The sequence below is a fragment of the Blennius ocellaris genome, assembly GCF_963422515.1.
Source record: "Blennius ocellaris genome assembly, chromosome: 10".
Classification (NCBI taxonomy): Eukaryota; Metazoa; Chordata; class Actinopteri; order Blenniiformes; family Blenniidae; genus Blennius; species Blennius ocellaris.
The window spans coordinates 1,534,288-1,559,287 of record NC_137659.1 but is presented as its reverse complement, the minus strand read 5'-3'; the positions used below and the strand labels follow the sequence as shown (position 1 = coordinate 1,559,287).

The 25,000-nt window shown below is 44.6% G+C and overlaps 1 protein-coding gene across 1 annotated transcript in view; it reads left to right on the top strand.

Annotated features, from left to right (window-relative positions):
* epb41l3b (erythrocyte membrane protein band 4.1-like 3b) overlaps positions 1-25,000 on the top strand; it is a 42,566-nt gene that overhangs the window by 7,801 nt on the left and 9,765 nt on the right. The window contains 14 exon segments of the mRNA XM_080502956.1: positions 1,738-1,917; positions 5,817-5,960; positions 11,527-11,631; positions 11,809-11,851; positions 12,568-12,643; positions 12,723-12,941; positions 14,273-14,360; positions 16,148-16,192; positions 17,821-17,973; positions 18,626-18,723; positions 19,162-19,337; positions 19,969-20,171; positions 20,601-21,197; positions 23,172-23,225. Of these exon segments, the coding sequence (XP_080359082.1) occupies positions 1,750-1,917; positions 5,817-5,960; positions 11,527-11,631; positions 11,809-11,851; positions 12,568-12,643; positions 12,723-12,941; positions 14,273-14,360; positions 16,148-16,192; positions 17,821-17,973; positions 18,626-18,723; positions 19,162-19,337; positions 19,969-20,171; positions 20,601-21,197; positions 23,172-23,225 (2,169 nt within the window). The 5' untranslated portion in view covers positions 1,738-1,749.

Sequence of the window (25,000 nt, the reverse complement as noted above, 5' to 3'; positions counted from 1 at the left end):
ACGTCGCTTTAAAATACAGTGTCTCGGGAAAAAAAACCTGTTGCATTATGGGTGTTTTTTTTACAAACTCATCCTGACATCCTGGCTTTTATAGTCGATATCTCAGCTCAGGTCTCAGTGTCGTGTCTACTACTCTTAAGAAATGTGTTGTGTTTTTGTTTTTAAAACAGTGTTTTCTCAGATTTTTTTTATTTATTTCTTAGTTATTTTTTTAATTTTCTTGCTTGATTTGACCAGATCGGAGTTTTCGGCCTTGTGTTTGACACATTCGGCAGCAAAGAAGCGCCTCATCCTGCGGCTTCGCGTTGAGTTGCAGAAGGTCACTATTTTTACATTTCCCAACCTGAAAAAAAACAAGAGTGGAGCTCCTGTCAGGCTGAAGGTATTCGTCACAAAGTGACTGTTAATAATCCAGCTATGCAGGACATGTGGAAGGACGGCATGAGAGACAAATTTAGCCTCCAGGAGTCCTTTTTTTTTTTTTTCCTGAGACAGATTCCTAAGTAATGTCAGGTTTAGAAATGTATTTCTAGTCCAGGCGGCTGTTTCAGTGTCGTAGTGGACATTTTTCTTTTTTTTTCTTTTTGGGGGGGGGGGTCTCCTCGGCCTGCACCTTTGGCTTTGTTGACGCTGCTGTCCCCGGCTGTGGAAGTCGAGAGACACCCCCCCCCCCACCTCCCACCTCATCCCCCCCACCCGCAGTAAACACAGCCCTATAAATAGAGCTCGGGGAGAAGCAGCAGAATGAAAGGCATCCATACTACGAACTCTCTGCAGCACACACACACACACCCCAAAGCAAGTGCCCCCCCCCCCCCCCACACACACACACACACACACACACCCACTAGTGTGATCGGTCCTATCTGTCATCGTTCTTTGTCAAACTTCCCCATCGGGTGTTTCTCCTGTTTAGAATGTGGACGGAGGGAAAAGACCAGTTTCTCATAGCGGAGGTGAAACAATTCAATAATCAACTTAATTGTACGGCTTCTCCAAAGCGTTTTGTGAAGATTATTAGTTTCCTTTGTCGTTCAGCACCGCGGATTGTCTTGTTCGGGGCGGTCGGGGGGGGCTTTTGCCCCTTTCCACAGTCGCAAATATGTGGATTTGTTGAGTTTTTCTCTGTTCGAAGCACCGAGAATTGACCGCGTTTGTCTTTGGTGGCGTACAAATAAAGTTGGGCTGACTTGGGTAAAGCAGGCCTCCTCCCCATCACAAGGTTGGCGGTTTGACCCCCGGTATCACGTGTCAAAGTGTCCCTGAGCCTCGCGTGGCCGCCGCCGCCGCCGCCGTCTGAGTGTATGGCTGAATGTGACGGACCGTCCCTGGCGAAGAGCGTTATGTAAGGCAGGGGTCAAACTGATTTCAGCTGAGGGGCCACATCCACCCTGATCTGACCTCTGGAGGCCCAACAAGTCAAACATAACATATTAAACTGCAGATATGGACACATTTTCAAAGTCTTTCCTTCTTTTGATCCTTTTGTAAATGCAACAATTTGCCAGTCTATAATGACGGAATATTTCTCTATAGACGATGTGAGGGGAGGGGGGGGGGGGTCGTCACAGATCATTTTAAACTCGTCTTTTATTAAAATATATATACGTCCAGCGCATGGTCGCATTTAAGCCGTCTGAGCACTTCGTGAGCTGCCGACTCCACTCAGTTTATTGTAAAAGTATTTCTTCATTTATTTATTTTTAAATACGCTCTCCCCTTTCCTTTTCCCTCCAGCGTGACTTGACCATGACGACCGAATCGGGCGCAGACTCGGAGGCCAAGCAGCCGCAGGAGAACAAGGAGGCGGAGAAGGGGAAGAAGGCCAAAGCGGCGTCGCAGCCCACGTCGCCTCAGAACCAGCCGGACCAGTTCCCGGCGGCCGCCGGACACAGCACCCCGGCCAGGAAGGAGCAGGTCAGTCACCAGATGGCATCTGCTTTTCATTTCCTCAAACATACTCCCATACCCCCCCCCCCCCCCCCCCCTTTTAACATACGTTTCTCTCAAATATGCTAATTCAATCAACAAGGATTTTTTTTTTTCCACCCCCCAGCAGTGAAAAGTTGGTGTGGATCCCTTTTTGAATTAGAAAAAAAAAACAACACATCATTCATTCTTCTGTCCAATGAATTGTGTCTTTGTGTAGAAAAATGGAAATGAATGGAGGGGGGGCGGTGTGGGGGGGTGGGGGGGTTTAAAAAGCGACAACATGACCTCGGTGTCCTCCGCTGCCGTTCCAACGCGACGTCACAACCTTTTGTTTTCCACAAGTCTCCCAGTCAACGCTTTTATTTTTCAAACAACCACAAATAAATGGTGGCAAATGATATATTTAGTTTTCCAGCTTTGCCTTAATTTTTTATCAGGGATCTCACTGAGACGTTCCTGAAGATCACGTCAAGACGTGATGACACACCAGTACCAGTGCGGCGGGATCATAGTTGGGGCGAACTTTATTTTATTTATTGGTTTGTACGCATGCGTTTTACCTTCAAGTTCAAGGCCGAAGTTGTATCTTCATCATAACGTGGTGAGTTTTAATCCGATTTATGTCAAGCTGGCGCCAAAATGTTCCGTTTTCAATTCCCTCTCCGCTGACGTGTCACATGATGCGGTGACGTCGTCGCCCTGGTTGGTGGTTGAGGGGGTCAAAGGTCAGCGGAGGTGAGAGGATGACAAGTAAACAAGTTGCTGAAGTGAATGTTGGAAGTAATTTAGGGTCTAGAATACACAAACAAATATGCACCTTTACTTGTACTGAGTTCAATCTGATTAAGGCCTTGAGATTAAAGCAGTTTCTTTAAGGTCACGGGCTTCACAGGCTTTTTAAAAAAAAAAAATTAATTAACTGTTATTTCTTTACTGTGCAGATATTCACATCAACAAAACATGGATTTCTGGTGAATGGCCTTTTGAATAGAAACGTCAGAAATACTCCTGAACCCACCAAACTGCTGATAATGAAGAAATCACACGTCTTTGAAGACGTGTTCTTTCATCTCAGAACAAAGAGCGGTGGTTTCCGTTTCAGGGAGCATCCCTCCCCCCTCCACCCCCCCCCCCCCCCAGAGGCGCTTCTCGGTAGCTGTGAGGAAGCGCAGGTAGCGGGCCGATGTTATCGGATCACTTAGTGCTCGTGTGCAGATTTCAGCGCCACGCGGCTCACTGCGCTCGCCATCTCATCCATCACCCCCCCCCCCCCCCCCCCCCCCCATCTCATCCATCACTCCCCCCCTCCCCTCCCCCGTGCTCCTGAACTATAGCTGATTTTTTCTCAATTACTACTTGATTCATATTTCCACCAGCTGTACATGCTGGCGGGTCCATGTGCCACTATTTCACTCCCCCCCCCCCCCCCACTTTTTTTTTTTTTTTTTTTTTTTTAAGAAAAACCCATTTTGCACACATTATCGCCACGTCGTCTTAATTTTTTTTATAAAATTTTTTTCTACTCCCGAATTCCGTGCGTCTGTGTTCGTATGCTTGTCCGTCATGAAGCGTGTGGAAATGCGTCCTTCGGCATCTGTCGAGGAAACAGAAAAGCGGTCAAATTGAATGGTTTTCTAGTTTCTAGACGTTTCAAGACGATGAGTTCCAGGAGACCAGGGGGGGCCACACTTTTTCAGCATGCGAGCTACTTATAAAACGACCAAATCAAAGTGACCTACCCACTACAAAAATGTAAAACATATATTTATTTTCAAATATATTGAGGATTCTTTATATGTACAATGTATAATGATGCACCTTGCAAAACCGTATGAGCCAATATTGTGCAACACGACATAATTAACTAAGAACATTTTGTGTAATTACCTGAGTTTACTCTGACGACCCTTCTTTGGTATCGCGACGGTCGACGGGCAGACGAGACAAACGCACTTCGGAAATGACATCGTGAAAAAAAAGTCCACCTCCCATTCCTCGTGAAAGTGACACGTCTTCGTCTTCTCACTTGGTCCAGCTCCCCCCCCCCCCCCCCCAACACTCATTTTGATGACCAAAGCTTTCTCTAGTTTAAAATTAAAAAGCGAGGGCTTCAAATTTGCGCTAACTCGCTGACTAGCTTGTTAGCTTCGCCACACTTAGCGCTGTCGTTTGCGCATGCGCGGCGGTGACCTGAAGGTCAGAAACATTCAGCCGTCACCTGACGCTGCGTTCGATTGTACTCGTAATTCGGAAATGTAAATTAGTTTCATTACACCAGCGTCTATTTATTTTTTCTAGTGTCATGCGATCTACTATTACTACCTTTGCGATCGACTGGTAGATCGCGATCGACGTATTGAGCACCGCTGCAGGAGATGGTGGGACAGCAACGTGAGGACGATAAGAAATGTTCTCCATCAGAATGAAAGGGGAGGAGCGAGAGAGAGAGAGAGAGAGCGAGAGAGAGGGAAGAAAGTCAGTCCTGTTTTTCTACAGAAAGTCAGTGAGGAAAAGCTTTGTTGTCACTGAAGTGGAAAATTGGATTTTCTCTCTTTAAAAGACAAAATGGCGGCGCACCTCCAGCGTCTCCTCGGTTGGGACCTGATTACATTCAGCCGGGGTCCCGCTCTCTATTTTTAGGTCTCGGTTAACCGACATTTCGGGGCAATTAAAAGGAATTAAAGGCACTTTTCCACTTCTGGTCAGTGAACACTCTGTCTCAACGCATTAACTTCCTAATCAGCATTATTAGCTTTATTTTAATTTTTTTTTTAAACAAAACAAAAAAAAGAATCTGACATGGATTGTTGGGTTTTATTGTTTGTTTTTTTAATGTGTTACGTGAAGTCATTGCGGTGACACTCGGTGTCTCAGTGCAAGACGGAACTCTACCGCAAGTCCTTCATCCCCACATGGAAAGAACCTATATGAGGATATATGCACATATATGAAACCTATATGCAGCATATATGCTGCATATATGCACATATATGACAATATGTATGCTGCATATATGACAATATGTATGCTGCATATATGACAATATATATGCTGCATATATGACAATATATATGCACATAAATGCTGCATATATGCACATACATGTGCATATATGAACATGTATATATGCACATACATGTGCATATATGAACATGTATGTACATATATGTGCACGTATGTACATATATGTGCGTATATATGCACATATATGTACATCAAATATAGGAATACGGCCAATTTTATATATGTCACATATATTCAAAACCTATATTAAAACATATATGTTTATATAGGTTACTTCCATGTGGGTCCCCACTGCTGTTAGACTGGACAACAAGACTGTAAAGTAACATTCAATGACCTGCAAAAAACTATGTGCAATAACCCCTGTATCACTTTATCTACGTCACTTTATCTACACCACTTTATCTACGTCACTTTATCTACGTCACTTATTGACCACTTGTTAGGACTGAACCTGCACTGCCAACACTGGTATTATTTTTTACTATAGTATGTTTATTGTACTTTATTCTACACTTTGCCCCCCCCCCCCATCATAGTTTAATTTCCTTGTATTTCATCTTACTGTATACTTTTCTCCCCTTAGAACTTATTGTACTTTATTATAGTTTGTGATTTTTATCTTATTTTTGTTTTTAGTCCTATTATATTTTATTTATTATTACTTTCTACTGTAAATACTTTTGGCCCTTAGAGTTCTTGATAGTCATTGTTTATAAGATACTTCTATTCTTATCTAACTGTTTGCACATTTCTTGTCTTTCCTACTCATGAGTCCTTAAGAGCTGAATGGAACAAGTAAATTTCTCCTTTGTGAGATCAATAAAGGCTTATCTTATCTTATCTTATCTTTGTCTCAGGATCAGCAGGAGGACGATCTGACGTCCCACCGGTCGTCCACCAGCCGTCTGTCCCGGTCTCCTCTGAGAGGAGTCAAGAAGGTGAAGATCATGCAGTGTAAGGTCACCCTGCTGGACGGCTCCGACTACACGCTCAACGTGGAGGTGGGTTCCCCCGTCGCGTCGCCCGAGTCCACACTTTCAAAAAGAGGCACCACCGCACCTTTACCGTATTTTCTGCCCTATAAGGCGCACCGGGTTATAAGGCGCACCTACATTAATTGACATAATTTACAACTTCATTCATATATAAGGCGCACCGCTCTATAAGGCGCATGCAATAGACCAGTGGTCATAACCTTTATAGCTCAAAGCCATTAGGTTACATTTTCCACTGATTCTAACACCCAGAGAGGTGCACACACTTTATTTTGATAGTCCTACCTGCAGCCTATGCCAGGAGGACACTACACACAAAACCTTCTACACTACTGGTTGACAACTTACAACTACCGCTAATAAACTAAACTACATGAACTAAGCAACAAAAACACAACACAACACAATTATTACCGACACCACAAACCAAATAGAACCCCCAATAATTGCATTTAAAACACCACAAACAGCTGCAATGAATTATGGGAGTTTCTATCGGCTGCACTGAGGAGCTCAGGTTGTCCCATCATGCCTTGCAGCGACAAATTCATGTTTTGTGTTGTTGGAGGTTATTGTGGCTCGTTGTTGGGCTTGGTGTTGTGTTGATTGTGTTTATGTGTTTTTGTTCCCCAGTTTAGGGAGTAATTATTTCATCTAGTTTATTTTGGTCTGTTAGAATGTTGGTGTGCAACCATGAGTGATTAAGGTGTTGTGCGGAGTGTCGTCCGCTCTGAAGATCCGGTTGCGAAGTTAGAGTTGTCAAAATAAAAGCTTCTGGTTGATCAGCTGTCAAATAGCAGTCTGGAGTAGAACAATCGTCCATATATAAGGCGCACCGGGCTGTAAGGCGCACTGGCAGCTTTTGAGAAAATTTGAGGTATTTAGGTGCGCCTTATAGGGCGGAAAATACGGTAGTTACATTTCCTGTCATTTCTGTGCTTGACCTGCAGGATAGGATCGAAATTTATGAAATATTGAGCTTTTCTCGTTAAGATTTTACATTTTTCTGGCGCGTTCACAGTTTTTTTTTTGTTTTTTTTTGTGTGAGCAGCTGGTTAATAAACGTGCCCGTATTGCAGTTTATATGGCGCACGGGCCACAGGCCAATGTGCCACCATCTGGGTGGGAACAGGCGACCATATATTGTCTGAAAGCAAACAGCCTGAAAATACACGATAACCCTTTGAACTCGGCAGCTTTTGGAAATTACGGCTGGGAAACTGTGAAAAGAAAACTGTGAAACTGTAAAACTGCAATAGCTCCGCATACAAAAGTACATTTGCGATAAATGCGTACTTGTAGGTTATTTGATGTGGGGAATTAATTTGTGGCTCTTAAATTATCATTAAATAATGTCAAGGTCATGCTCTAAGGCAGGGGCGTCAAACTGATTTGGACAAATGTCAAAGTCTTTCCTTCTTTTGATCCGTTTGTAACTGCAAGAATTTCTGAAATATACATATTAAAGTTAACCAGATATTATTATATTTGCCCCCCCAAAAAAAAAAACACAATATCTGTATCTGGATATCATATTTTTATTCAGGATTAAAACAATTTGTCGTCATCTGGAAATTCTTTTGAGTTTACGTGTCTAAAGTATCACTTCACATAAGTTGGGACTCGTTGTTTTATTGTGAAAGGTGTTTGCGTCATGTGACCTCCACAGACGCATTAATGAATTCTGACCGAGGGCGGTTTTGAATGTCATTTTTGGCAATCTAGTGTTTTTAGATCAGCCTCTGTCAGTTTTCAGATTTATAATTTAAAAAAATATAAAAATAAAAATCACATGGCGGCCGGATTAGATCCTGTGGCGGGTCGGTTCTGGCCCCCGGGCCGCATATTTGACACCTCTGTTATAAGGTCAAGGGCAATGTAAAAAAAAAAAAAAAACGTGCAAAATTAAGGATATTACTTGATTTAACAGACACCAACACATATATTTTATATCTCCAAAAGTAATGTAATCTTGAAGGCAAGGCTTTCAGGAAATGTGTAATATGCCTGGAAATTTCCGATCTTTTGCCGAGATGTAGTTTCTAAAAGCCACCAAGTTGAAAAAGGTTACCTGAGGCTGTTGGCGTTCAGAAATCGGTCGCATGACTCTCATGTCACTCGTCACTCTGACACGCAGCGTTTCCTGTTCCAACAGAACAAAGTCGAAAACTTTGCCAGAGTTATTTGCCTCCCAAACTGTGAAGCAGAGTAAATCTCCTCAAAGCTGATTCCTCCTCCGCGGGGGTTTTTTTTTTTTGGACGGAGGGATTAGCCGCCCGTTCTGGCGGCGGCGGCGGCGGCGTTGAGGTGATGTGTTCTGACCGTGAGCTGGCGGCGCTCAGCGTGTCGGCATGATTACCGCCGCCCCACCGCGGCGCAAGAAACCCAGGGGTCAGTCTGGACTTCCTGCCCCTTAAAAGACGTGCTGCTACATTTTTGCTGGGTTTTTTTTTTCTCTCCTCCTCAATAACAAAATTCAAATTAACATCTATAAACCCCAGTTTTCTATAAAGCGACTCTCTTCAACTCGATTCACTACAGACGACCTGAACAATGTGAAATCTTAACGTCGCGTCACAACAGGATTATTCAGTCGAAATTGAAGTTGAACCTCCATCTGTTGATTGTCCCGTAATCCCCCCCCCCCCTGCCAGGACCCTCCAAGCTAAGGCTTTTAACACCTACGTTATTTAAGGAATACATGACTTAGAGTAGGTTCAGCACAAGTTTAAATCAAATAAATGAGTGGAATTTAATGAAATGTGATGGAAAAACTCCATCTCATGGTGTTTTAATTGTATCAGGGGCCATATATGTATATATATGTATATATATGTATATGTAATTAGCATTTATTTCCTCCTCAGGGGAATTTTCTTCCTGAAAACCTGCAAATCTGTTAAATTTCAGTTTTTCAGCGTGCTGCAACAGCGATTTGGTACGGAGCCATAAATGGGACATTTCCCATATATACGTTATACGATATTAGAAATTAAACACGTCTAATTAACAGAGCGGGGATTATTATGGTTTTCATTAATAATGGATCCCAGCAGCAAGTAACGGCATCTTGACACGATAAACATCAGGAAGTCTGGTAGAATTCAATATTAAAAACAATACAGTAAAACAAAGATGATAAAACAATTCTTCCTAAAAACCTACCGTAAAGTGCAAATATTAAAATGTGCCATATCTATATATATGAAAGGATTTTTATCCACTCGTACTTTTAAATCTATATCTAACATTTAAACCCCAGGGTTTTTAAATCTAACCTCGAAGGATCACAACTCCATTAAAACTATTAGTCGCTCTCCCAGCAATTTCTTTATTTAAACATCGCCGTTTACGATAAGCATTATAATTAACAGAAAGATTTAATCTGCGCTCATGAATAAATGGAAAGACTTCATCATATTTGGCAAGGGGCCAGTTTTTTTCTTCACGACAACAAAAAAAAAAGAGTAAATAAATTGCATTTCTTGCAGAAAGTGACTCACTAATCAATAGCTGCAGCGACATGGACCGTTAGTAATCTAATTAAACTCTCATTCTGTTAAAAACAACACGTCTTGCTGCAAAAGCGTCGAGCCACAAAGTGATTAGAAGGATTTTCTCGCTGCGCGTGTTAATCTGATTACTTTATTTCAGACTTCATGTGAACTTCAGTCGTATCGACAGAAGTCAGCCTGTGACGCAACCAGCAGTTTATAGTAAATAATAATAATAATAATAAAAATCTGCCTATTAGAAGTTTGTTGAGAGCTCAAGGCCAAACACAAGTTAGATAATTGTCTCTTCTGGAATCTGGTCCAGAGCGTCAACGTTTTGACGTTTTCATCCCTCCTGACCTCGATTTCCTCCTGAAGGGAAAAAAATCTGCGCTAATTGTTTCCCGACATCTTGTGAACCTGCAGCCCGACACTTCAGGGGGGATTTAGGTTTAAAAAAAAAAACCTGCACATCCTACACACTTGAGTGCTTTTTAAAAAAAAAAAAAATGTTTTAGTCCGTGTCCATGTTTGTTAAACAGAAATTAACACAATTGTTTGAAGTCATATTTAAAACACCAGCAAAGCTTTTTTTTCTTTTTTTTAAGCAGTGTCGTTTCTACTTATTTTACATTTTTCTTTTTCAGTGCAAAATCACGACCATAATTTGACTTACTCTTGCTGTTCACAACCCTTTTTTTTTTTTTTTTTTTTCCCCCCTACGCGGCCATAAAGCTCTAAGTGTTGAGAAGCGACTGTCAGCGGCAGCCGTAGTCTGACATGGACTCTTAATTCCCACTGAGATGTTCTTGTAGGATTACCTCTCAGCAGCTTTATGGCTTTTGGTGAAATCTCACACTCACACACACACACACACACACACACACACACCCAGTCGAGGTTTCTTATTTAAAAACTGAGGAAGCTCATGCAGTCGTAGCAGTTTAACACCATATTGGATCCTCCGGGCAGTTTTACGGATTTACGTCACCGTCTTCATTTAACTGCGACGCCCCGGCGGCGTGCCGCGACTCCTGATCCGTAACGCTGAGGGGCTGCGTCGCCGCCGCAGACAGCGGAACCTCCGTGTCATAAAAGACCCCGCGTGACCTCGCCCGAATGAGCCGAGACCGACCTCGGCACAGGAAGTAGAGGAAAAACAAAGGCCCGCCGGCTGGTTGACATAAAGGTGGTGTCCTGCGTTTTATACGGTCTGAAGTGGCTGAAAACTGGAAAATGATAGAGCGGATGGGGGCAACTGTGTGCTTTTGTTCCCCCCCCACCCTAAAACCCCCCCCCAAAAAAACAAGATCAGATGGTTTCAGGTTCCGAATGCCTTAAAACTGACGTCCATCTATTTTCTTCATGTCCCCATGAGGTACGAACCAGATCAACGTCAAACGTTTTGATTGGACTGTAGAGAAGTAGAACATGCTGGGGGGGGGCGGAGCCTCACATGGGGAAAGTTTCACGTGAAAACGCATCGTTTTTGTTTTAGGAAACGTTTGCGTTTACACGGCAACGATGTGAATTTCCGCTGCAACGGTACAAACGCTGATGAAGACGTAGTTAGCATGCCAGGCCACTAGTGGGTGCTGTTTGTTTACACACACACACACACACACACACACACACACACAGATCCATGCACGCGTGCAGAGAGCAATAACAGTGGAAGTGCACAGACATTCTAGTGGACAGACGACCGAGTTGGATTGTTATTACAGTGACTGTCAAAATAAAAGCACCAAGCCCCAGGAGAATATGGAGCCGGGGGAGTCATGACACCACGGAGGCCGCCATGTTTGTTATTGTCCATCTATTGAGCGCGTGCAGAAGAATTGTTAAGTACGACCGGAGGTGGAGCCTGAGCGTTTTCAAAAAGTTCCACCTCCGTGTGCTTTTCTCAAAAAGTTTAGTTTCCAGTGGCTAACAGGTCCATAGTCTGTCGATTAAAAGTGTTTAATTGTTCCTCAATTCCAGATAAATAAACCAGAATCGGTTTGCTTTTGGTTAAATTGAGTCGATATAAATACATTTATGTTCGTTTGTTTTGGTTTTATTTTTGCTTCTTGCAGAAACGAGCCAGGGGCCACGTGCTTTTCGATAAAGTGTGCGATCATCTCAACCTGCTGGAGAAGGACTACTACGGCGTCACGTACAGAGACGTGGAGAATCAGAAGGTAAACGGAAGAATCGTTTTGGTCGCGTCGTTCAGGAAGTTGGAGAACGACTCACTGGAAGTTGTTTTAAAAAATAAACAAATAATTTAAATGTGAGGATAAAATGCTGAACCTCCTCTTAATGGCTTTTCCTTTCATGATGCTTAAATGCTTCTTTTTTTTTTGTCTCTGGTGCAGAATTGGTTGGACCCGTCCAAAGAGCTGAAGAAGCAGATCAGGAGTAAGTTGCTTCTTTTTTTTTTTTTTTTTGCTTTAAAGTTAATTTCTTTTTAGTTTCTCCGCTCCTCACCTGTGGAACAAACTTCCTGATCACCTGACGACTGCTGAAACACTCACTTCTTTTAAAATCGGGACTTAAAACATTCCTATTTGCACAGGCTTTTGAATTAAAAAAAAAAATCTACTTACTTTATTAAACTTATCTTACCATATTTATTATACTTTTCTTCATTATTCGTTTTAAAGCTGTAATGCATTTCTTTTATTCTGTATTACTTTAATGTCTTTGTAAAGCCCTGTGTTTAAACGGTGCTCTTTAAATAAACTTGCCTCAACTTTTTTTTTTTTTGGCTTTAAAGAGCCAAGTTCATTTCTTTTTAGTTTCTCCGCTCCTCACCTGTGGAACAAACTTCCTGATCACGTGACGACTGCTGAAACACTCACTTCTTTTAAAATCGGGACTTAAAACATTCCTATTTGCACAGGCTTTTGAATTAAAAAAAAATTAATTCTACTTACTTTATTAAACTTATCTTACCGTATTTATTATACTTTTCTTCATTATTTGTTTTAAAGCTTTAATGCATTTTTTTTATTCCGCATTTCTTTAATTTCTTTGTAAAGACGGTGCTCCGTAAATAAACTTGCCTCACCTTTTTTTATTTAAATTTTTTTAAACGTTTTATAAATCGTGTCATCCTCTCTCTGTCTCGTCAGCTGGTCCGTGGAATTTTGCTTTCAACGTGAAGTTTTACCCCCCGGACCCGTCCCAGCTGAGCGAGGACATCACCAGGTTGGCTCAACCTTTTCCAAGAGTGAAATGGATGGACGGAGTGACGGGAACCCTAAATGACGTTTCCCTCCCCCGGCAGGTACTACCTGTGCTTGCAGCTGAGGGACGACGTGGTGTCGGGCCGCCTGCCCTGCTCCTTCGCCACCCACACGGTTCTGGGCTCCTACACGGTGCAGTCTGAGCTGGGAGACTACGACCCCGAGGAGCTGGGCAGCGACTACATCAGCGAGCTGCGCTTCGCCCCCAACCAGACCAAAGAGCTGGAGGAGAAAGTGATGGAGCTCCACAAGTCCTACAAGTTAGTCCCCGGGGCGTCTAAACACCCAGGCTCGCTGGTTGAAACTGACCCGCGAAGAGGCTCCGGTCCGGACGAACCACCGAGAAAAATTCCTTAAAAAAAATAATACACATTTCACTGTATTTTGCACCAGGAGGTTTCATTAAAATGTACTTTATGTTGAGATCAGAGTCATTTTATACACCAGGGGTGTCAAACTGATTTCAGTTGATGAGCCACATCAACTTAATCTGACCTCTGGAGGCCCAACAAGTCAAACGTAACATTAAACTGCAGATATGGACAAATGTAAAGTCTTTTCTTCTTTTGATCCTTTTGTAACTGCAAGAATTTTTGCCTATTCTGAAATTTACCTATTAAAGTTAACCAGATATTATTATATTTGCGGAAAAAAAACAACCCTCAGTCATCTGGATCTGGATATCGTATTTTTATTCAGGATTAAAACAATTTGTCATCATCTGGAAATTGTTTTGAGTTTATGTGTCTAAAGTATCACGTCACATAAATTGGACTCGCGGTTTATTGTGAAAGGTGTTTGCGTCATGTGACCTCCACAGACGCATTAATTAATTCTGACCAAGGGCGGTTTTGAATGTCATTTTTTTTTGCCAATCTCGTGTTTTTAGATCAGCCTCTGTCAGTTTTCATATTTATACTTTAAAAAAATATAAATAAATCACACGTCGGGCCGGATTAGAGCCTCTGGCGGGCCGCTTCTGGCCCCCGGGCCGCATGTTTGACACCCCTGTGCTCAGAGGCTCTAATCCGGCCGAACCACCGAGAAAATTCCTTAAAACAAAATAAAAAATGTCAAATAAAAATACATAATACACATTTCACTGTATTTCGCACCAGGAGGTTTCATTAAAATGTACTTTATGTTGAGATCAGAGTAATTTTCTAGACAAAACTAGACATTTTCAACACGTTTACTCCACGTCAACGACGAAAAGAACCGTTGAAGTTTAAATATAAAGGTCGTCGTGGCTGTTTACTGGTCTAAAAATACACAAGATCGAAGTTGTATTTGTGGCTTTTATCCTCCCGAGTGCGGGATCAATGCTCCAGACCCCGGAATCGTAATGGGCTGTGAAAAGCCACCGGGGCCTCCAGACAATGGATTTGCGTTTCACTATAAATCCATGGTCCCGTCTTCGATGATCCGTGTGTCGCCGCCGTCCTGTTAACTGGAAGGATTAGAGTCGCTAAAGAACACCGCCGCTCAAACCTGGAGGCACTTTGCGCCTGAAAGCATCCAGAAAAAAAACCACCCGTCTAATATTCCGTGCAGTAAAACAGATGTACGATTGTGTCGTTTGCCTCTCCAGGGGGATGACGCCAGCCGAGGCGGAGATGCACTTCCTGGAGAACGCCAAGAAGCTGTCCATGTACGGCGTGGACCTCCATCACGCCAAGGTAACCAGTTTACAACCTTTTTTTTTTTAATTCCCAATCGTACTACCGGAGGGGAAACGGCTATTTTAAGCGTACGACTTGTTAGAACGTGCTGCAGTTTAAGCTGTATTGTCCCTCACAGATGCAAATTCAGGTTTTAAATAGAAATCCTCCTTCACACCGTGGCGTTTCTGCAGTCTTAGAAATGTGTTCACACGGGGTATGATATGAGGAGTTCAGTCAATCGACGTTCGCGCAGATGCGGAATGTGGACGTGTTACTGCATTTTACCTGATTGGGGATCTGCAAACTTGTTTAACGCTCCTCCGACATGTCATTTTCTGCCACGTTTCTTCCGGTTGTTTGTAGAAGAAGTAGCTCGGAGACGTCAGGTTATACGATTTCTGTGGCGGCGCCGCAGATTTTAAACCCACCATCCAAGATATGGCCACCGTCGCCCGTCATTCATCTGCTAAACACCTGAGGAATATTCTATTATTGATGAAGTATATCAGATAATGAATCCTGTTTTGGTGTCATATGTGCTATTTGTTAATATAAAATGCTCTTGGGTCATAAAATACAAAGAAGTGCCAAAATATGTCCAGCTGCGAGAAATTCCGACTGTAACTGCAGTGTATTTATTTGACCACCGGGGGCACACTTCAGTTTGTATTATGCGGTGAATCGGTTCTGATCAGGATTACAAAGCCGATGGAGAAACGTGTCGACATTAATGATCGTATTTGGAATTTAACAAGTTATTCTGATCATAATATAATAATATACTCACCAGCTATATTTTTAATTCATTATATTTATTTTGGGGGGGGAAATCCACTGTGATCTGTAAGTTTTAAATGGTAATCCGAGGCAGAATGTGGTTGTAATTGCGGTTATTTGACGTATTTCATGTTTTGTAAAATCTTAGTTAATTAAACGTCAATGCTGCCATAATACTCTTTCACTAAAACAAAGACATAGAGTTAAAATCCTTTTTATTAATGGACTATAATGCTGTTTTTTACGGCCCTTTTGAGTTTGACACTTTACTTCGCACGGTGTCTAAAAATGTGTTGAAATATTTCCAAAAAGGAGAACGGATGCTAAAAAATTATTACATAACTGACTTGTGAATGTTGGACTAAGCTAGTCTGCAGCATTGATGGCTGTCTTTACCACCATGTTGTAGTAGATCTACCCCCCCTCCCACCCCCCACCCCCCCAACATGATCCACTCATGCAGTCAGTAGTAACGCTTTGCCACCACGACACCGCTGCTTCAGAAACTTCATGGCTGCCGCGGCCTCGACTTGACATGCCTCTGACATCTCACGGCTTCTTCTCAGGGTTTATAGGGGTTTGAGGAGGGGGGGGGGGGGGGGTGGGGGCTCTGGAGCCCAGCTTGATGTGGATGATTTTCTGTGCGTTGCCTTATCCCGTACGGAATCAAAACGGGCTGTTTATACAGCGGGAGCAATAAGGAGGGTTTTTTGTTTTTTACTGCCGTCCTCGTAAAGGAACAAATTACAGCCATCGGTCTCCTTCAAATACGGTGCAGTCGTCAAAAAGCAACGTGGGTTTGGGTTGTGAGGAAGGGGGGGGGGGATATTGTCTCAGATCAGACAGGAGGAGGTGACGGAGACGAAGTGGCCTTGATCAAACCCCAGCAGGCGCAATGTTTCTCCTGTGAGTCGCCCTTTTGATGCACGAGACGAACAAAAAAACAATTTTCTTTTTAAAAAAAGATGTACATATCAGACCCGCATCCCTCTTTTGTCTTCTCTCCTCTCTCATTAAATGCAAAGTTGGTAGGGAATCTCTATGAGAGCTTGGCTCCAGCTGAGGGAGAGGTAAGAGGCTGTGCTTTCCATGTGCTCCACCCGTGTGTGTGTGTGTGTGTGGGTGTGTGTGTGTGTGGATTCCACAAGTGCATGGTTCACATCGAGAGTCGTCATCTTCAACATCCCCATTCAGTCGAGACTCGGGTCGTCTCTGCTTGGGATCAGCGCTTCCCTCTCATCTCGCGCTTCGTACAGTGAAGAGCATCTTTTTTTTTTTGTGCTTCACCCACAACTTCCCCCCCCTCAAAAAAAAAAAAAAAAAAAAAAACCCTTCACTGTTGCTTTTTTTTGCCGCTCGGTGCACCTCCGGGTCGTTACAGACCGGCACCGCGGAGGTTCGGTTCGCCCACGTGCCTGCCTCCACCCTCCACCTGCCTGCTCCGTCCAACCCCCCCGTAAGGCTCCTTCCTCAAAGTCCTTCTTTGTCCCCCGCTGTGCTCCGACGCCTGAACACCACCTCCCCGTATGTCCCGTAGTCCGTCCCATGGTTTTGCGGTAACGACGAGCAAAACATTGTGGTCGGTGACTTCTTGATGTCGCGTGTTGCTCCGCCGACGTAACGAAGGAGTTTCATTGTGATTTTTTTTTTTCTTTAGATTTAAAGTCCTAGTGAAATGAAAATTCCACCTCCAAAACACTGGCTGTCGCTTCTAGGGACATTTTTTATGCCAACTGGCCCAAGGGTAAAATGTTAAAACACGTCAATCTGCGAGAAAATAGCCGATAAACGTTGCTATTTCCTCTGCTGGGCGGAGCTTCTGACAATAATAGAGTGACATCACGAGTTGTGCACACGCCCAAGTTGTGTTTACATTATGGAGGATCAGAGTTTTGACCACGAAGAGGCTGAATTGAACCATATTTCATCATCGTGGTCATTTCAAACCCAGTGATTGATGAAGAAGACACAGAAGGTGGTTCTGCCATCGGTGACCCCGTCTGGAACATGTTTGAGGAAGCAGAAGACGCTTCGTCCTCCATTCGTCCTCGTCTCCTCGCCTCAGCAGCCGCCAGTTTTCACCTTTTGAGGCTTTGAGGCTTCTTGATTTTTGGCAGAACGACCGGCTTCCTGGATCCAACATGTCGAAGCGCTTTTCCGATTGCGCGGAATCACCGAAGATGAGTCCAGATATTACTTGATCGTCTACTAGCCGACCGAGCTAGCGGCTCCCGCTAGCCACTAGCCACCCGAGCTAGCGGCTCCCGCTAGCCACTAGCCGCCCGAGCTAGCGGCTCCCGCCGCCCGTGCTCCTTTTCTCCTCTCTCGGTCTCTTCCAGGCTCAATCTTTCATCAAGGCTCATAAAACGCCGACTATAACTTCAAAACACTGTAAAAACTTTGATATTTAAGAGGGAAACAAGCCGATATAAACACAACAGATGGAGATCTGCACAACTCGTGACGTCACGCCCACGAAGAAGGATTCCCCCCGACTTCCTCGGCTGGAGATTCAAAATTCAAATAACTTTGTTATGCGACAACAGCAGTGGGGCAGAGTCGGAGGAACCTTAGAAGTAGAAGCCCAAGTATCGTTTTTTTGCAAAGTAGTGTTTTACATTTCACTAGGACTTTAAGTTTGATGTTCAAATCTTCTCACGTCTCGTTGTGTGTGTGTGTGTGTGTGTGTCGCTCGCAGGACTCCGAGGGCGTGGAGATCATGCTGGGGGTTTGTGCCAGCGGCCTCCTCATCTACAGGGACCGGTTGCGGATCAACAGGTTCGCCTGGCCCAAGATCCTCAAGATCTCCTACAAGAGGAACAACTTCTACATCAAGATCCGACCCGGCGAGGTGAGGGTCGTTAAAAAAAACACTCCTGTGTTCGTCTTCCCTAATATCCCGAGAAAGAAGATGCTAATAAAAAAATATCGCAGACGTGCAATTTTTCTAATCACGTGGAGCGAAGTATTAGTGGGACTTGGTGTCGGGAGAATTAATGAATGAAAACTAAAGTCATGAGTCGCCATATTGGTGCAGATGTAAGACGATGGTTTGGAAAAGTGGGGTTATCTTATATTCATGTTGTAATATTCAGGACATATGCACACACACACACACACACACACACACACACACACAAAACGGTACAAGGCCTGAGAATATTGTCACCGGTGTCCCTGGTTTCCATATCTGTATTTTATTAAACAACGTCCTTCGTCAAAAAGAGAGACTAAATATGAAAAACCTCGCCTTCTAACCAGGGTTGTACTTTAGTCAAGGACGTCCTGGACCCGGACGAGAGGAAACACCGTTCCATTAAAACTTGGCTTCACGTTCAAATTGTTTGGAGTAATTGTTTTTGTTTTGTGGCAATAGAATATTGATGAAATTTGCCCCCTGAGCCGAGGGTGTGTGTCCGACACCCTTTGTCCACAAGGAGCAGACGAGTCCGATGCTGGAGAAACTCAAAAGTGAAACACAACTTTTTTTACCCGTTTTGCAGTTTGAGCAGTTTGAAAGCACGATCGGCTTCAAGCTTCCAAACCACCGTGCCGCCAAACGGCTGTGGAAGGTCTGCGTGGAGCATCACACCTTCTTCAGGTGAGAAACTATGACACCAAACAGCCTTTTTTTATTTATTTATATATATATATTTATTTATATATACATATATATCATATTTAAAAAATAAAGAATTAATTAATTAATAAAAAAATAAGTCAATTACAATTAATATATATATTTTTTGTTTTGTTTTGTTTGTTTTGTTTGTTTTTTGTTTTGTATTTTTTAATATATATATTTTTATTTTATTTTAATTGATTTATTTTTTTTATTTTATTTATCTATTTAATTTTATTGTATTTTATATTATTATTATTATTATTATTATAAAAAAAAAATATTCCCAAACTGCAGTTTGCACCAATACGTCCCTGTGTTGTTTGATGTAGTGACTCTTCAGACGCTTAAATCTGTATTTTTATTTGGTGGTGTGATTTTTTTTTGTTTTGTTTTGTTTTTTCCGCCCGGCAACAGGCTGGTGTCCCCCGAGGTGCCGCCGAAGAAGTTCCTCAGCCTCGGCTCCAAGTTCCGCTACAGCGGCAGAACGCAGGCTCAGACCCGCCGGGCCAGCTCTCAGATCATCAGACCCGCCCCGCTGTTCGAGCGCTCCTCCAGCAAACGCTACAACATGTCCCGCAGCCTGGACGGAGGTGAGGACGCCATTTAAAAAAATGTAAAAAAAATTTTTAACCCCCTCCTGAAACTTTTTAAAAGCTTGAAATGCTCAAATTTGCTGGAAAAGCATCTGTGGATATTGTGTCCCCTTTTTTTTTTAAATATATATATATATATATATATATATATATATGAATGATGCTTAACATTGTTCTACACTGTATGAAAAAAGTAAATAAGGGTTGCGCAATCTAAGCAATTACAAAGAAATGGGCGATCAAAATGGGAATTGTTCCAACAACAGCAGCAGCAAAATAAAGTGAAACAAGGTCATTTTGGGAGAATGTACCTTTTTTTTTCCCAGTTCTTCCAGATTGTTATCAAATTTCGCCGTTTCAAGCCTTATTGAGGAAGTGATTCTCTCCATTAGCGAAGATTTCGCCGGTGATATTCGAGTCGTTCGCCGTCTCAGTTTTTAGACGTTTTTTTCTTGTTATTGCCTTTCCGGCCGCCCGCGCTCAGTTTTCCAAATAAGCACTTGTCGTTCGTCTTCCAATTAAATTCTTTTATATTGTCACTTTTCTATATTTTCCTTAAAGTGCTTCGGCGGCGCCGGCGTCCCCCGGGTCCGTTCTCTCTCCGTCAACGCCTCTCTTTGCCTTTCAGCTCCCATCACGGAGAACCACGAGACGCTGATGAAGGACGGCGCCGCCGACGGCGCGGCCAAGGTCATCGCCAAGGGCGACATCATCACCACGGTGACCACGGAGAAGGAGGCGGAGGAGGAGAAGGCGGAGCGGGAGGACGGCCAGGGAGACGCCGAGACTCCGGACGCCGCCACGACGACGGCGCTCCGACAAGACACCAAGGTAGAACCTCGCGCTGAGTTGACCTTGAAGACAATCGGGACGACGCCCCGCCCCCCTCCCTCCTCCCCCCCCCCACCTCCCGAACCTGCTGCGGCTCCTTTTTACGCTCCTGTTCGGGATTTTAATTTTGACTTTCCTTCCAGATAGATTTCTTAACGGCCAGTTTCCCCCGATTGCTTCCAGCTTAACCTTCCCGCAGCAGCCGAGGCCTAAATGCTTCTCATCTTGTGTGCGCTTTACTAATTAGCTTTTCTTTTCTTGTCCTTCCTTTGACCTCCCCCCCCCCCCCCCCCCCTCCACCACCCCCCCCATACACTTTTACTTCGTCTGTACTCATGCGTGCTCCCCCTCCTTTTCCCCCCTTCGCTTCTCTCCATCTACACACACACACACACGTCATTGTCGGTATCTCCCCCCCCCCCCCATCAGTGTCCCCCCCATGTGTACACGACCGACCCCCTCCGCTCCGAGCTCTCGCTCCCCTCATCCCCCGTCTCATCCACGAAAGTGCGGCGGCGGCGGCGGGGGAGCGCTCGCGAGCGGGCGTCGTCCGTCAGCCCGGCTAAGAGCGGCGCCGGGTGCCAGCGGCGGCAGGCGCGCGCCGACCGCAAGGCGGCGCTGCTGGAGGAGCGGGCGCTGCTGCTCTCCGCCCGCAAGCAGCGGCTGGAGCAGGGCAAGCGGCGCGGCGGCGTCAGCGGCGGCACGCTCTTCTCCTTCTCGCTGCACCTGCCCGACATGTCGTCCATCCTGGACGAGGACGGCTACATCACCTTCCCCGACCTGTCGGAGATGCGCTTCCTCCCCGAGTGCGCGCAGCACTTCCTCCCCATCAAGTCGCCGTCGCTCATCCCGTGCTTCCTCTTCATCTTCTTCTTCCTGCTGTCCACCTCGTTCTCCGTCCCCTACGCCCTCACCCTCTCCTTCCCGCTGGCGCTGTGCCTCTGCTACCTGGAGCCCAAGGCAGCCTCCTTGACCGCCTCCATAGCCCAGGGCTACCATGACCATGACAGTTCAGAGGAAGAGGAGGTGTGTGTGTGTGTGTGTGTGTCCGTTCGTTCCTTCCCAGTACAATGACGGTCCATTCAACCCGGTTTAACCCCCTGAATCCTGCCCCCCCCCCCCCGTACCTTCGCTCTGCCGTCTCACCGGCACAGAGACGACCTGGAGACCGTCGTGTGTCCCAGCGTCTGTCGGCGTCCTACTTTCAGACCGTCATCTCTGCCCCCGGTCACCTTCATCCCGAAGACTCCACCTCCATCGGCATCACCCGTGCACAGAGATGAACCTGCAAGTCCCGCCATTCCATACGACATCGGGGCCCCCGTTTCCACGACAACGAATTTTCCGTCTCCTAAAAAGTTTCACGCTTGCGCGGAACCGTTCTGAAAACGATACGGTCGGCGTGGCGAGTCCACGGGTTTGCGCTGTCGGAAGAAGAGTCTATCAACATACGCGGACGGACGACCAAGTTAGATTCTGTCAACCGCCGTAGTTTCCAGACTAATCACCTGGATATACGCCGAGCTTAAAAAGAAAGGTCGGAGTTACGTGATGCACCTGAACGCATCAGCCGTGTATAGGCGGCATGAAGCTCGTTAACCCGTAAGAATCCATAACGTAGCCACGTCACTCTATAAGCTGCAGGATTCAAAGCGTATGGAAAAAAAAATTGGGGCTTTTAGTCTGAAAATTACAGTATAAAGTCCCAGGAGGAGATGCAGAATACGGACGATCTGTAGGAAACATTCTTCTTATCGCCCATCTTCTGGCCGTGTGCAGAAAAGAATATTTACTACGTCCGTGGGCGAGCATGCACAGTCGCCGCGTTTCCGTCGTCGGCCCTCAATGTTTTCATACAGTCTCGTTTTCACCCGTCGCCACGGAGACGGCACCCGAGCATTTTTTTTTGGGTTTATTTTGGGGGGGTTTTTTCCGAAAAGTTCAACGTTGGAAGCCGTTGTATTATTACCACCTTCATGTAAACATACCCCCCCCCCCCCCCCACCACCACCACCACCACCACTTCAAATCGTTGTCATGGAAACGGGCCCTCAGACTCGCCTCCATCATTTGCGGTTAGACACAAAGATGCAGATCTGTAAATATTTCCCTCCGTGTGCTTATTAGACATCATGATGGTTATTAAGTGATCAGCTCTCTTCATTTTAATCACTTAATTCCTCGAAAAAGCCCAAACACAGCTTTGTGTCTAACCCATCTGTGTGTGTCTGTGTGTGTGTGTGTGTGTGTCACCATCAACATTTCACGCCGTAGTGGGTGACGAACACCAGCTGCATGGGAACTCGTCCACATTCATCCACGCGCTCAGTCTCTCTGCAATCCGACTCCAGCAAAGCGGCACAGATTAAGACTCGTGTTGAAATTTTCGTCTCGAAGCGCTTTTGACGTGAGGTGAGATGTTTTCCAGCGGCGGCGAGAGACTGCGTGACACGTGAAGGCATCGCCATCGTCCTCGGTGTCAGACATGCATGGAGAGGAGGTGGGGGGGGGGTGGGGGGGCTGAAAGTCCGGTTGCTGCTCGGCAACTACAATAGTCGGATCGGATCTTTCTGTCGTGTGCTTGTGGAGCGACGGCGCGGCGGTGTAAGAAATCCCCCCCCCCCCCCCAAAACAAACGTTACCATCCCGAATCCAACGACAAAAAGCCTCGTGACCCACCGATGGTTGCAACTTCCTCTGACTCTGTTTTTGCTTGCTTATTTTTCATTTGCTACGTGTCTTTTTCTTTTCTTTTTTTTCCCCTTCGTCCTCCTTCAGATCTTATCCGTTGTTTTACTCCGATAACCTGCAGATCGAGCAGTTCAGTGCATCTCCATCCGTCCCATCTGTGGTTCTCTAGATTCTCTGTACATGTTTCAATGTCTTTGAGGGTTGGGTTTTTTTTTCGAACATTTACAATTTGGGTTCTCTCTCGTTCTTTTTTTGTTTTTGTTTTTTCTTCCCCTTGCTTGCCTTCTCGGAACGGTTTGTCAAATGCAGACCGACAGCGAACAAACTGACTTTGCCTATGATGGAGAGATGACGGCCACAGAGGTTTGTACACCGAGGAAAAGACACGAGTTGAAGCCGTTTTATCTTTATTGTCATTGTTTATTGACGACGCGACTGTCCTCCAGTAGAGAAGAAACTTTCTTTAAGTCGAGGTTGAGTCTCGTCTGCGTCTTGCAGCCCCTGCATGTCCTGCATGAACTGAAAACCCTGTGGTGGACCTTTAGTTCTCCCTTGTGTTATGGAATCATCGGCAGAATTTGAGTTTTTTTATCCCCCGCCGTGGGTGATAGGCCCCGAAGGGGGATCTTGAAACAGTCTCCGTCCATACGTCCGTTCGAACGTTTCTACCTATATCTCGGCAACCCCTGGGCCCACAGTGACCAAACTTCACATGTGGATACATCTCAGAGGGGGAAGGGATACTATGGTGACCTTGACCTAATTGGCATATTAAGTAGGTCACAGGGTCACGAAGTGCTTAAAAACACATTTTGGGCTCTGGAGGCCTAGGTTTTTGAGCTAGGGCTCTGAAATGTTATACACACATGATACACACTCCAGGGATAACCTCCAGTACACCAAGTGACCTGACCTTGACCTTGAAGATTGGTAGGGTCTGAAGTTTGCCCGTCATGGTTGCACAATACATTTATTTTCATATAAACATTTCTCCTCATTTCTCAGCACTTCCTGGGCCCACAGTCACCAAACTTCACACATGGACACTCCACCTGGGGAGAAGGGGCACCATGGTGACCATGACCTAATTTGCATATCAGGTCACAGGGTCACTAAGTGCATAAAAACACCTTTTGGGCTCTGGAGACGGATTTTGACATAGCTTATGAAGAAGACCTTTCAGATTCTACATAATTATCTACTAGGACCCATGGAACACCCTCTAGTGTACCAAGTGTGCTGCCTTAGAGCTGGCTTTGTGAGAAAATATAAAGCCCTCCGGCGGGGGATTAGCCGAGCAACGGCCTTCTTGTTTTTTTTTAATCGTCTGGAATAACCGACGTGAGACGGATCGTTCCGTGAGACATTTTTGCCGAATGACGTCGAAACGAACTCAGTAAATGTTACTCCTGAACACTGTTAGTTCTATCGACCATATTTGATAACTTGAGTAAGTTTTACTGAGGCCTTTCTGTTGCAGATAACACTTTATGTTGGAGGATAGCAGGTAAATCCTCTACAGATACTCGATGATACTTCCATCCCATTCGAAGAGTTCATTTTTTTTTTTTGTTCCGTTTTACACTTTTTAACAGACTTTTATGGATATGAGTGACCTGGAAAGGTGTAAAAGTGGGAAAATGACCTGAAAACACAAGGGAATTCCTAATTTTTCAATGAATTTCCTGTAAAGTGTCAAACGTACTATTTCCCAACCATAGTTTCACTTTGCTTTGCGTAAATCCTGCCAATCAGGGTCCATTGACCTGCTTCTTTTTACACAGCAAGTCACTGTGTTCTGCACTTCGGGCTGGTATTGAACGTTTCAAATTCAAGACTTTACCTGCTTCACCTTCGGTGTTTAATCCCATCAATATTTCTTTTTTTTTTTTTTATTGCATTTAGATGAAAACAGCCATTATGTTTCCTCTTTATCCCTCTTTCTGCACTGTAAAGTAAAGCCCATCAACAATAGACCGGTTTCTATCCTGCATGTTTTTAAATGTGCCCTTTCTCTCGCACTTTGTTTTTTTTCTTTCTTTCCCCCTTTAGAGTTGATTGTACTTGACTTTGCTCCTCAGATAAAGTGAATTCTCACTGCGTTTAGCTCAATAGCAGGGGTGTCAAACATGAGGCCC